The following is a 14981-nucleotide window of genomic DNA, read 5'->3' on the forward strand; positions in this document are numbered from 1 at the left end:
TATCCTCTTTAATATTATTGGCTGGCTTACTTTCATATTCCATCTTTACCTTAATAACGTCTTAGTTGCCTTTTGTTGGTTTTTAAAAGATTCCCAATCCTCTAACTTCCCACTAATTGTTACTCTATTTTATGCCCAACCTTTGGCTTCTTTAACTTCCCTTGTTAGCCTCGGTTGTGTCATCTTGCCTTTAGAATACTACTTCCTCTTTGGGATTTGTATATCCTGTGCTTTCTGAATTGTTTCCAGAAATTCCAGCCATTGCTGCTCTACTGTCATCCTTGCTAATGTTCTTTTCCAATCAATTCTGTTCAGCTCCTCTCGCATGTCTCTGTAATTCCCTTTACTCAAGTGTAATACTGATAAACCTGATCTCATCCCTGTTCCTCTGACTATGAAATGACCCATCAACACTGCGGTCCTCTTCACCTCTCTGTTCTTTTGAACCACGGCACCAGACTCAGTGCCAGGGACCAGGTCACTGTGGCTCCCCCTGGTAGGCTATTCCCCCTCAATAGTATCTAAAGTTGCATACTTGTTAATGAGGTGAAGGCCACAGATGTACTCTACACTGGCAGTGTATTTTCCTCCTTCCTCCTGACAGTCACCCAGTTACCTGCCTCCTTCAATCTAGGGGTGACTACCTCCCTGTAGCTCCTGTCTTTCACCTCCAGTTTCTCTTGAATGAGTTGAAGGTCATTGTGCTGCAGCTCCAGTTGCTTAATATGATCTCTCAGGAATTGTAGCTCAGTGTATCTTGTGTATATGTATTTGTCTGAGAGACGTGGTCTCTCTGTCTTCCCACAACCGACGGAGTACAATACACTGCCCCGGAACCATTCTCACTAAACTACTAAGCCCTAACAAATGAAGAATGAACAAATAAGAACAAGAAAGAATAATTTACAAGATATTTTACTTCACCCAAGGCAGATGAGTTAAAGCCTCTCTAAACACTGGCACACTTAAAAGAATGGCTGTTCTGTTTGTACTTGAATTATTTTCATTGGCCCTTTCTAATGAATCCTCTTGCTGATTGGGCGTTCCTCAAGTCAGAGGAACTGCTGCGAAGCTCTGCCTTTAAAAACTGAACTCGGCCTTTTCTCCTTGGAGCGATGGGGGATGAGAGGTGACCTGATAGAGGTGTATAAGATGATGAGAGGCATTGATCATGTGGATAGTCAGAGGCTTTTTCCCAGGGCTGAAATGGCTGCCACAAGAGGGCACAGGTTTAAGGTGCAGGGGAGTAGGTACAGACAGGGGCATATCTATGGAATATAGCGCCTTTGGCAAGCTCTAAAATTGTGCCCCGTCCAAACATTTGACACCCATCTTTTAGATAACTTTAACATAATATCACCTCAAAAGTACAGGTAAAGCTCGTTAATCATTTCATTAACAAATTATGGCACTACATGAAAATTATAACTGCACCTTCCTTGCTTTCACTGATGCAAATTGGTCTATGATGTGATCAGTCAGTTTTTTCAGTTTCTTCTCTTTCTACACTCAGCAGAGCAAGATCACAGAGTCTGCCTTGACCCATGGAGGCTCTCAAATACAAAAGTTTTAGTTTTAACTTGCTGAATGATCTCTCAAAGTTGGTGATGGAAACTGCAATGGTTAGCATTATCTGAATAGCAATGCGAAGATTGGGGAAGATGCTTTCATCTCCATACTGAACAATAAATTCAAGGAGCTCTTGATATTTTCATGTTGACCCACCTTGATAGCAACATTCTGCAATCCAAAATTTCTTCATATGGCTGCTGTCCATCAACATCAGAGCTGTACAATTCGCCCAAATTTTTGTACTACTACTTTAGGTCATTACTGTCGGCACCGAAACACAGTCCCTTGACATCGAGAAGGAACCCAAACTTGGCGTCAGTGTTGTGCAAACGAGCGAACCTTTCGTCCATTTTGCTGTGAAGATGGTTAAGTGTTCCCTTTATGACTCTTTCCATTTCCTCCTTAGCTGTTAACCCAGCGTCTTTCAAGTTCTCATCAGCCATTCGTTTCTTTCATCTCTAATGTCTTTCAACTTCAATATTCCATTCTTGACAGAGACCAACTCCTCCTCCGAGTGACTCACTGACCAACACTTCTCTTTCATCATAAAAATGATCTGGGAGGGCTTTCAAATCCAGGGCAGTATCATGGAACTTCATGCTAGGATCCTGCAGGCCTCTTTTGAATACGGTGAATGTGAATGAGTACTTTGTTCCAAAATCCTAGCAAAATCAGAAAATCGTAACTCAACATGCAGTTGTACAGCTGCCTTGCGTCACTTCTTGTTTCACTGGTCTCGTTTTCATTGTCTATCATGTCCTGGAGAACTTGAAGTATCTCCTCCAGGTGCTTGTTGATGGGCTTCACTGCTTCTGCCCTTGCACTCTACCTGGTTTCGGACTCCGACTTACCAACCACAGGCACGGCATTTTTGAGTTTTTCCCAGCGCTGTGTTGAACGAGAGAAAAACATGTAGAGAGCTTTGATGGTTCCAAAAAATGTAACCATCATTGTATCCTGCTTGGCTGTATGTACACCCACCGAGTTGATTGTCGCAATTCACAAACACTGCCAGTTTGTTTTTCTCACTTATTCTTTGATGAGCACCACTTCTATGTCCAGCCATCACAGCAGCATTGTCATAGCACTGTGACCGACAACCTTGTAGCTCCATTTTGTCCTTCTCTAGCTGTTTCAAGATGTCCAACCAAGCTCTCAGCATCCTTCTGGCTTATCTGGATAAAACCAATCAAGGACTCTCTAATACGGACTGTTTTCCTCTCAAAATCAACTTCCACATATCTCACTACTTCTTACATCTGCTCACGGTGTGCCTGATCAGGAGTCGAGTCGTACATGAGACCATAGTACTTGACTTTACGAATGCTTCTCAGTAAACTCTAACGAACAGTGGATGCCATCATGTGGATGAATTTGTCTGGACACCTGGTGAAAGATAAGATGTGCATCTAGGATGACTTTCCAAATTTGTGAGGTGTTCTTTTATGAGAGGGTCAAAGATGGCCAATAGTTTCAGTAAACAATAGTAAACTGCATTAGTTTGGGGCACTTAGTTTCCTTTTTTTCTCGGTGGCAGTTTAGCAAGTCTAAAACAGGTGGATAGTATTGTCATCCTTCTTCTGGAGAGAAATGTTGCCACCTAACTGGATTCCTTTTTATTCCAACACTTGTAGAAGTCTTTTTCCTTTTTTAACTTCCACTTTTTTTTCTTGCTCAATACCACTAACTCATTCGGAAATGTTATTGCAAAGGTGCTGGTAGTTTTTACAGTCTCCTAGATGTCATCAATTTTGATGTATAATGTGAGAAGTGGAGGATATCTAATTGAGATCTTAAATTTTGGAACGAAATACTGGTTCTACTACATGCCAAGTCTCAGCGGTGATTACCAAATTTTAATTCTATATGTCAAATGGTGACACCTGATTACCATTACTTCTAGGGGCATATTGTGCATCACATTAATCTTTGAGAGAATAATGCAGTGGAGATGGGTACCAAATCCAACTCAATTGTTATTTGTATTCAATGCTGCAGTCAGTAATACATCAAACCAGTTGAGAAATAAGTTCTTTAAATAGTTTTTTAGAAACTTAATATTACTACAGCAGTATTACATTTGTTCAATGGTCTGAAAAATCATTTATTCAAAATACCATTTTGTAGAATTGTTTATCATAAACTCCCTTCATCTGGGGGTTTTGATGCATTTTCAGTTTAAAAAAAATAGCTTGCTGAACTAGATTGGTGTGTTTTTCCATTGTAATTTACATGCACTGCTAATGTTGCTTCTCAGACCCCTGTACTATTTTCTTTTAAATGTATGGTCTATTGAGAGAATTATAACATATTTACTTTCCTTTTATGTAGAATCGGAGTTGTATTTGCAGGATCTGATGACAATAGTGTAATACTTAGCACATTTGGAACGACTGAAAGGTAACATAAAACTCCAGATGTGTAGATGGCCTTAATGTGTTGTTTCAAATGGTAGTGCGAAATTTTAAATTCTAGTTTCTCAAATCTCGAAATGAATATTTTGGTTATCTTTTTTCCCGCCTTATTTCCTCGAATATATGGTTTCACTGGTATCACATACTCATATGGTCATGTTTTGTATGGATAATCATTGTCTGATGGCTGTTTGCAGGCATTACAATTCCCAATACTATATCTGTCCAGTATCTGCATTCAGACACACTTTACCCACAGAAGTGTTGTAGGTTTTCTGTGTTTCTAAGTGTCTGGATTGTAATCAAACTGGCTTCCAGCTTAAGTTACTATAATAATATTGTCTCCCAAGGCCAATTGGGTTATTCTGGAAACTGTCTTGAATGGCATTAAATTCCTCACTATAATAATTAAGTTTCAGAAACCCAAGGTTACTATGCTAATATATTTAAAATATATCTTAACACTGCAGTATTGGCACCAAGCCTCCACTTCATGGATTCTATGAATGTTTTCTATCATTACTCAGTTATCAGCCACAATATTCTTAACAGTACTGAAACCCCCAATGTGGGTTGGTGAAAGGTTATTTATTAGCTCATTGAAATACATATGCCACTGGATGAACATGAGATAAAAGCAGAAATAACTAAAAAGACAAGTCTCAGATACATATATAGCTAAGTTTAAAAACTCCTTAATTCCCTATTACTTACTTTTTGCTTTCTCCCTTTTTGCAGATACAAACTACTTGATGTTTTAGAGTTTGATGCAGATCGCAGGCGAATGAGTGTGATTGTTGAAACACCAGAAGGTACATTGGTGTTGCATTCTAACTGATGAATTTAAGAACACCAAATGCACAAAATATGTGAATACACGGAATAGCTTAAATATTTAATTATTATGGAAATACACAGCAGATCGGGCTGCATCTATGGGGAGAGAAACGGCTAACGTTTCAGATCAAAGAGCTTTCATTACTGGTCTTTGCTAGTAGATGACTACCCTTGTTGGCATTGAATCCTGTGGTTAACTAACATAATTTCCAGTTAAGCAGTTGGCCTGATCATACATTTTAATAGCATGATTTCCCCAGTTGCTCATTTTATTTTAATGACCTTTTAGAAGATTTGCATACACACACAATGTCATATTAGTAAATAAGTGTAGACACTCAATAAATGTACATAGAAATATTTCTTCTTTTGAAAGGTGACAACATCTAATTTGTTTCAGGAAAACTGGTAATGTTCACCAAAGGGGCAGAATCCTCCATCATTCCGTTAGCAAAATCAGGGGCAGTATCTGTGATGAATGCACACGTGGATGAACTTGCTATGGTAAGTTTTACTTCTTTTTGTAGAGTTATGGATTGTGAAATTGGGCTCTGCAATTTCTATTTATTTGCATTAAACAACTTCCTAATACTCAAATGAGAGCTTCCACTTGCATTCTGGAAACAATCTTAGTTAAAGGATTAGTATGGAACTTAAGGCCATTGGTAATATACGGAGTAGTCAGATTATCTTCCAAATGCTAACTGCACAACTGCAACCCCTGTGGATATCAATATTCCCTTGCCTCTTAAACTTTAATGTATTTGGCTCCTACCAGGCTGCTGATGGAATATAAACAATATCATACACTGTGACAAAATGGCATCTGTTTGCTCTCAACTCTTTAACTCAATCACAATTCTTGTCCCTCTATATTTTAGTCCTGTGTATAACCAAATCCAAGTGCAACCACTATCTGAGTCAGTGTCTGAGTTTATAGCTGCATGTGCAAGACAACGTAACTGTATCTCTTCATCTTCACTGTGTTCTCTTCCTCCATTGAAAGTTCCCATTCTTGGTTATCTGAAGAACAATGGAGCAATGTTTGAGATATGCTGAGGGGAGAGGAGAAAAATATTGTGTACTTAAACATTTGCAACTTCAGAGTGAGAGTTTACAACATGAGAAAGTAGTTGGATGGGTGAGTATGGATTAGCTATGCTTACTGCAGTCTTCCCCAAGGAGGTTAAAGCATGCGAATCTGCTTGTTTTCCAGTCCCTTCCTGATTCCTTCTCTTCTGCACTTCAGTTACGGTGAAATGCTAAGTGACTGTTGTGTTATTTGAATAACGCAACTTTCATGGTTGTGAAGTACTAAGTTGAGAGTTTGAGGCTTGATACTGGTCCTGCACGTGCAAGGATGCTATAAAGCATATGCATTACTGTATACGGTTGAGTACTGGCTAATTGAAGTTGCTAGGTAGATGATGTAGATGTAACAGTTTGACCAGTGGGTAAAGTTAGTCGTCCTGTAACTTGGCATTTGAAGGTAACAGTTTGACAAATTGTTAAATTTCTGCACCAATATTTGACATTAAGCAGCACTACAACACTTCAACGAGAACTGGACAATCTTGTTGCTCATCCTCTCGTATATAGCGATTGCTCAAAGTATCAGAGATCATATCTAAGCTTCAAACACTGCAATGCATCAGGGAGGGGTAGAGTTACCTGGACACTGTTTCATGAGGTAGTCACACCTACTAGATTAACTAGTTCAGATTTGGTCTGTGTCCAGGAACAAGAGGGTGTAACTGCGAGTGAGGCAGGTAGGGAGATCCAAGACGTAGTGCTGAAGGAGCCTCAGCCCTTGAGCTTGCCCAACAGGTCTGAGGTTGTTGCTTCCTGAGGGATGAGAGTCGGGACTGTAGGAAGTATGACAAGCAAAAGGGGAATGTGATTAAGTGAGCCAGTCCGGGGGGGTGGGGGGGAAGAGAAGAGAAGAAAAAAATAGTTGTAATTGGGGATAGTTGTCAGGAGAATAGCACAGTTCTCTGTCACAAGGATTGAGAGTCATGAAGGATATATCATCTTCCTGGTGACCTGGTTTGGGGTGTCTCAACTGTCAAGCAGAGAAATTTGGAATGGGAGGGGAAACATCCAATTGCCATGGTCCATGTAGGTACCAATGATGTAGGAAGACAAGGAAAGAGGTTCTGTTGAGGGAATTTGAGTAGCTAGGGATGAAAGTAAAATGCAAAAAGATAATGGTCTGTGGATTGGTACTTCAGCCACATCCAAATTGGTACAGTGTTAAATGTGTGGCACAAGTATTGGGGAAAGAGGGAACTGTCCAATGGGACAGGCTCCACCTCAACTATGCTGGGACCTGTGTCCTGCCAATCACATAATTAAGGATGCGGGGAGAGATTTAAAGTAAATACTAGGGACGGGTTCAACAGTTTAGAAAAGTATGGATAAAGAAAAAGGGAAAGCCAGTGCAGTAGAGGTCATGAAATAAAGAACAAGACAAAAAATTAGAAAGGAGTTAGTATTTAACTTCAGACAACATGGAGACAAAATTTAAAAACTTGTGAATACAGGACTGAGGGTGTTATATTCTATTGTACATAGCACAGTTAGAAATTGGAAGATGACATTGTCGGTATCACTGAGATGTAGTTGAAAGAAGATCATAGCTGGAAGCTTAAATTGCAAGGATTAGCATTGTGTTGAAAGGACAGGCAGGTGAGCAAAGGTAGAGTTTGGCTTTGTTGGTAAAAGATGAAATCAAGTCTTTAGAAAGAAGTGAAATAGTATCAGCAGACAGAATTCTTGGAGATAGAGTTAAGAAACTGCAAGGGTAAAAACTGTGCCTAATGGGAGTTCTATGCAGGCTTCTGAGCAGTAGCCAGGCTATGGGATACAGATTACAATGGGAGATAGAAAAAACAGGCAAAATCAAAATTTCAAGCAAGATTGACAAAGGAGGGTCAGTGGATGTTCACTTGGATTCTCAAAAGGCATTTAATAAGGTGCTGCATATGAGGCTGCTAAACAAGATAAGTGGCCATGGTATTATAGGAAAGATACTAGTGTGGACAGAAGATTGACAGACAAGAGGAAAAAGTGGGAATAAAGGGGCCTTTTCTGGTTGGCTGCCAGTGATTAGTGGTGTTCCACAGAGGTTAGTGTTAGGTCTGCTACTTTTAACATGATCTGGATGATGAATTTGACGGCTTTAAGGCCAAGTTTGTGGACAATATAAGGTAGGTTGGAGGGTAGATAGTGTTGAGGAAGCAGATTAGGGGAAGTCTCGGAAAGTGCACAATAATGCACTTTGGTAAAAGAAATAAAGGCATAGACTATTTTGTAAACTCGGAGTGAATTTGGATATCAGAGGTGAAAGAGCACTCGGAAGTCATAGCGTAGGATTCAGGTGGTGTTGGTAGTAAGGAAGGCAAATGAAATTTAGCATTCATTTTGAGGGGACGTAAAAGCAAGGACATAATACTGAGGCTTAACGTGGCATTGATCAGACCCCATTTGCATTATTGTTAGCAGTTTTGGGCCCCATATTGAAGAAATAATGTGGTGACATTGGAGAAGGTCTAGAGGCAGTTTACAAGAATGATCCCATGAACAAAAGGGTTTATGTATGAGCATTTGATGGCTCTGGACCTGTACTCTCTGTAGTTCAGAAGAATGAAGCAAGGGGGGATCAATGTACAGAGGATGTTTTCAATAGTGGGAGCATCTAGAATGAGGCTAAGAATGGAAGGGCATCATTTAGAACAAAGGCAAGGAGAAATTTCTTTAGCCAGAGGATGGTGAATCTGTGGAATTAATTGACCCATTTTGCTGTGGAGACCAACTCTTAGATATACAGAATTTATTACAGTGGTTAATAGGTTCTTGATTAGTAAGGTTCTCAAAAGTTATGGGGGGAAGGCAGGGAATGTAGTCAAGAGAGAAAATGGTAGAGCAGACTCAATAAACTGAATGATTTAATTCTGCTCCTATGTCAGTCTTGTGTTGAAATAACTTTTGAGAAAACTGCTACCCTTCATAGTTTCATTGTACCCTAAAGAAGAGCAGGTTTCCTTAAAATAGTGCTAACCATTTGCAGTGTTAGGCACTCATTAATGCATGTAGCATTGGGCAGTGAAGGGAGTGTTTGGGCATGCAAGAATTTGTTTAAGTGCTCCCGTAACGCTAATTTGGCATGTTTGTGTGCAATGCAATGAATGGGCATGGGTTATCTGTATACTAAAATCCCACATCCACTGTCAGAGAAGAATCAGTTTTTCTCCCTGTTGTCTAGATGTTCTTGTGCTTTAGGATAAATGAAATAAAATAAATATCATAACAAATATTCATTTTCTGGCACCTTTACAAAATTATCATTTTTGTTTTACTTGTTTAAAGTGAGTAAAGCACCGAGTTGTTTCATCAGTATATTTTACCATAGAAGCACATGGCCAAAATTAATTCTACTAGTAAACTGACAGCACTTGTTATCTTTTGATTCACAAGCTAAAGCCATTCCATTTCTACATTTCAAAGCACCTCCTGATACAAGACTGTGCACAACATAATCCCATCATATAGCCAGAACACGTCACAGTCACAACTGGCTTGGATAATGCCAAGAAGTTTAAACAGCTATCAATTAAAAAATGCTTTTGTACAGCCCTGAAACTTGAACTATTAAAAACTATTCAAAATAAATGAAACAATTATTTTAATTTAAAGAAAACACCTAGGCATATTCAAACATCTAAACATTTCTGTAAGCTGAATTAATTAAAATATGTCACCTATTGCTTACCCTTCACTCTCATAGACACTTCTCTCCTGACGAAAGAAGTACCTGTCAGTAATTGCAACCAATATGCATTACTAGACCTCATTACACTTCATGAGTGGAATATTGTCAGTAAAACCCCAATGGCTAACATATTCTGGACTCTATACATGTCATAAATGTAGTGACACCTAATGCCACCAGAGACTTATCTTCAATTTTGCCCTTTTCCAATTTTGATTCAATCTTGTGCTAGCTAAAATAACCACTCTTAATATTCTGAGTTCTTTATTTTCTCTCTCCGTTAGTGTAAAAGCTATGGAGTAGGTAAGCAGATGAGCAGCATGGTTACTACAGTTTTTTGCTGTGTGCATGAAGGTGGTTGACATTGGTTGGTATTTGTGTGAGGTGCCTCAGTAGTATAGCAGTTAGCACGATGCTATTACAGAGTTTGGAGATCAGTTTCGGCGCCGCCTGTAAGGAGTCTGTAGGTCCTCCCCATGGAATGCGTGGGTTTTCCCTGGGTCCTCTGGTTTCCTCCCACAGTCCAAAGGCATACCAGGTAGGTTAATTGGTCATTGTAAATTGTCCCATCATCAGGTTAGGGTTAATAAGGGTTGTGGGGTTGCTGGGGCGGCTCAAAGGGCTGGATAGGCCTACTCCATGCTGTTTTGCTAAATAAATATTTCTTGGGCTAGAACAGCTTGGGAAAGTTGAGCATGTTCTTAGCAGGTTTGTAATTTAAAGCTAAGATATTGCACCTATTCATTGTTGCCTTGTCTCTTACACTGAAATGATTTTTGTTCTATTTTCTACAGGGAGTGATCCTTTACATAGCACAATAACTGCCACAATGTGGTGTAGCATTTGTGAATTATTTTGGTTTATGCGTTTTGGGTTTTCATTGCTAACAAGTTCCTCCCAAGTCGGGTATAACTGAGAAACGAGCAGAATCCTCTGCCTTGCTCCAACATACCCCCGACTTCTAATAGCTATGTTACTTCACTATTAACTATACAGATGCCTATATCTTCTAACTGAGTTTTAAAATTAGTACCAGTTGGCATGTGCTAATTGCTTAAATTAGCGATAGTTTGTTCAACAAGTGCATGACCTTCAAAACCACATGGAGATGACCCAAATTAATTTTATATTAGATTGTTAATCTTCAGACAAGAATTTATTCAATTTGTATGGCCCTTAGTTTTAAACTTGGGTTCCAGGATAAAGGATTCTAACAACATTGCAAACTAGGAATTTTTAAACTCTTGTAACTTCAGAGCTTAATCATTAATTTAAATTTTGATCATTAAATGGGTATGGTACAATATGAGGCCATTCAGTTCGTCCATTTGAGCTCTTTGGCAGAATAGCTAATTTGTTCCATTCCCTATCAGTTCTGCCTTGCAAATTTTGTCTTGCCATGTGTTTATCCAATATACTGTACAAGACCAGACAGAATTTCTCTTGCTCATATCTGCAGGCTGTACATTCCAGATTCTGAGAATACATTGCATTTTTTAAAACAGAGCTTTTTCTCAATTATTTTCCCCTTTTTCTTATACCTGTTTCCTCAACTCTTCATCTCCATTAACAGAAACAGCCTCTCCCACCACCCACTTTATATATTTATATCAGATCTCTGCTTGGCCTTCTCAAAGGAAACCAACGCCAACTCCTCTATCCTACCTATACTTGTAACTGTAGCCTTTCATGCCAGGAACCATCGTTTTGAACCTTTCTACTGCCTACACATACTTCCTATAATGAGGCAAGCAGAATGGATCACAATACTCCAGTCAGGGCCACTTCTCATAGATTGGTATTCTTTATATTGCTTCCCCTCCTAGTGAACGTAATTATAAAATAACAGGACTTCCAGTTAAAACTGAGGTGTGAAGAAATTTTTTTCTCAGCAGGTGATGAATTTCTTGAATATTCTACCCAATTGGAGGTATTTGAAGAGGAGGTAGTTTAATTTGTGAAATATCAGGGTAATCAGAATGGTGATAAACTAGCACAAAGAGGAGATAGTCCAGAGGCATATCAGACATGATCCTATTGAATAGGAGGTAGGTTTGAGGAGCTATATGGCCTATTACTGCTCTTATTTTGGTACTCCTACCAAAATGTGAATTCTCGAAATCCTCCATTGTAACTTTACATGCTGATGCAATGTATCACTGTCCTCTCATAGTTCACAATACTGGACATGTAGAAATTACCACTTCAAATTCTTCCAAATTTGTGTGGTTGCTTAAGTAAAAATAAAACAATGGCTGTGACACTGATCCCTGTGGAATGCCACTGTTCACTTCCCTCCAGTCTTTTTAAAAAAAATCGCCATAACACACTATTAGATGTTACTTAGTTGATTATGGCAAGTGATTATTTTTGATAATTTTGTCATGCAACACCTTTAAAATTCCTTCTAAATTTATGTACACTATATAGCTGTATTGCTCTGTCAATTCTATTAATTTGATTAAAAGCAATTTGCCTTTAATTGGTACATGCTATTTTGTCTTATTCCATTTTCCACCTGGTGATTTTTAACCTGTCATAGCTTAATGTTTTTTTATGTTTTTCCACAACTGACAGGCCTGTAGTCCTTTTCTGAACAAGGGAGTTATGGTTGTCATTTTCTGGTCCTCCAGCAACACTTCTGTATACAAAAAACAATGAAAGATTACGGACAGTGCATAGTCTTCTGCTCTCATATTTTTCTCAGGATATTAGGATAAATCCCATCTAGATCTGGTGATATACCTAATTCATTTTCTAGTACCTTCATGCTATGAATTTTTTAATGTACTATATCTAAAGTCTCAGTTATATTCTCCACTATTATTTTGGAAGTACCCCCTCCCCTCAATACAGATGCTAAATACTCATTTAGTGCCTTTTGCTTCCATGTGCAAGTCCCATCAATAAGTACCACACCTCTATGACTACCCTTTTACTACTTGTTTGCCTAAAAAAAATACTGCTGGAATTCACATATATTTCTTCAGCTGCTCTTTACACATACACTCTCTCAGACTCTCTGATCTTAAGTATTCATCTCACCTTTGATTCTTAATTCTCACTGCTATTAACAACTTGACGCTAGACTTTAGCAGTTTGTTTTGGCTTTCTTTCCTCTTTGATAGTTTGCATGCACGTGGAAGTCAGAAGGCATGGATTCAACTCCCATCTCAGAGGCTTAAGGATATCAGTCAAATTAACATTGAAGTGATTCATTGACCAGGCCTATGCTACCAGTTCAAATGAGCATTCGCGACATCTAGCTGCTTCTAGAAAAAGAACCCGCAGTCTCAGCTAGGCTGCCCGACTGCTTCTGGTCAAGCATGTTGCAGTGGTACTGTTGTACCCAATCATCTGCTGTTCCCCTGCTTTACACCAAAGATCTTTTCTCCCCCCCCCCCCCCCCCAAATATACAGGTTTGTAAGGCTTTGGAACATCTTGAAAATGTGTATAGTGCTACATAAAAATAAATGCTGTTTGTATTTTGTTTCTAGAAAGGATTACGAACGCTCTGTATAGCCTGCAAATTTCTATCCAAGGAAGAGTATAAAGAAATAGAATCTCAGCTACACACAGCCAGGACATCTCTACACCATCGTGAGCAAGTTATAGCAGATACTTTCAACATTATTGAGAAAGACCTCCACCTGCTGGGAATTTCTGGAATAGAGGACAAGTATGTTTATGATCTGACATTATTGTTAGTCTATGAACATCTTCTTCATTATAAAGCTAATTATGCTATTATTTAGTGTTTTGAGTAATTTGATGTGATGAGAGAGTTCTGTAGTTCAAAATTATGTACGTTACTATAGACATTTCTGACTTGTTTGTCATTATTCTGCAGTGTTAGTACTTATGCTATGTGAATTGAATTCAAAGATATACCAATATACTTGAATGATTAAGGTCTTGAATTCAGGTTTAGAGTCTTTCAAATCATTTTATCGGCCTTGCAGTTTATGGAAATCTGAAAATGAAGAATATAAACGGCAGATTTTGCATAAAGAGATAAATTGACATCTGACAATTGAATAGTAAAATGAATGGCATATTTTGTGCTAACCAATTCCCAACATATGTTTGTTTAAAAATTCAGTTACCATATACACTGTACAGTTAGGATTTGCTATTACCCTGGGCTCTGTGAGATGGCCTTCTGCATACTGTTGTGACAAAGTATCAGAGTAAAATCAGGGATGATCCTTAAAATATTGGCAATCTATTTCTCTTCAAGAGTTTGTGATACTGTATGAAGGCACTAGAAAGACTTGCCATGCTTAAAGTAAATCAAGTCTGGATCCATTGTATCTTGGGCTTTGAAGGTAAAAATCTCAAATGTAGGGAGGACTGGCAGATTATGATAAACTCTTTTGCAAAGTGCATGAAAACTGAAAAAGGACAAACATTACACCCTTATAGAAGAGATGTGAAGATATTCCAAGCAAATGTAGATCTGTCAGCTTAAGCTTAGTTTTGAAAAGCTTTTTGAAATTATAATTATAATAAACATTAATAGATATTGGAACAAGTTTGAGCTGATAAAGGTGAGCTCAAGAAGGTTTCACTGACACCTAACTAAGTTTAAGGTTATTTCTTAAGATTTGCCTGGAACAACATGAAAAGTAGTTGTTAGTTGGCTCAAAAAAACCTGTCATTATAGGTTAATATAGTTTGGAAGAGCTGTTTTGTAAGAATTTTACAGAATAGGTGCTCGGACATTCCAGTGGTCCAATTAATGTCGAGAGCAGAGCACTGCAAACTAAGTAAAAGTACAGAAGGGGCAAGCGGGGTGGCCATTGTAGGCCAGCAGTGAGAGTAGGAGCGTCAGGCTTTGATGAGAAGAGGCTGAGGACAAAGAAACAGGTTAGAAGATTTGGTCTTGGTTGCCCATTGTGTAGTGCAGGCAGGATGGCAAATATGGCAGTGGAATGCTCCTCCTGTAGCATGTGGGAATATTTGGAACCTGATAGCCTCCCTGATGACTACACCTGTGGGAAGTGCAGCCAAATTCTGCATTAAGGAGTTGGGTGAACTTGGGGTCATCCGGGAGGCAGAGTACAGGTAGTCCCCAAGTTACGAACATCGGACTTACAGATAACTCGTACTTATGAACCGAGCAAGGAGAACGCCATCCACCATTTTAAGTCAGAACCCGACGCCGTCCAGCATTTTAAGTTGGATCGTGATGCCGTCCACCATTTTAAGTCGTTGCTGTTGACAATGTGTTGAGTGTTTAACTTTGTATTTGGCTTCAATTTTTCTTAGTAAGATTCACCCTGACACCCCCCCCCCCCCGAGTTTGATTTAGTGACAGACCGTGACCGCTCCCATGCCGGGTTGATGTTGATCCAGTGACTCCCGTACCATCCGTGCCGGGTTG

At 39.0% G+C, this 14981-nt stretch overlaps 1 protein-coding gene across 2 annotated transcripts in view; it reads left to right on the plus strand.

Moving 5' to 3' along the window:
* atp11b (ATPase phospholipid transporting 11B) overlaps positions 1 to 14981 on the plus strand; it is a 151702-nt gene that overhangs the window by 59149 nt on the left and 77572 nt on the right. For both annotated transcript variants that reach the window (XM_059944854.1, XM_059944848.1), the window contains exons 15-18: positions 3904 to 3972; positions 4725 to 4798; positions 5224 to 5327; positions 13093 to 13274. In XM_059944854.1, coding sequence (XP_059800837.1) covers positions 3904 to 3972; positions 4725 to 4798; positions 5224 to 5327; positions 13093 to 13274 — 429 coding nt within the window. The remainder of the gene's footprint in view (positions 1 to 3903; positions 3973 to 4724; positions 4799 to 5223; positions 5328 to 13092; positions 13275 to 14981) is intronic.

This window comes from Hypanus sabinus, chromosome 2, assembly GCF_030144855.1.
Source record: "Hypanus sabinus isolate sHypSab1 chromosome 2, sHypSab1.hap1, whole genome shotgun sequence".
NCBI lineage: Eukaryota > Metazoa > Chordata > Chondrichthyes > Myliobatiformes > Dasyatidae > Hypanus > Hypanus sabinus.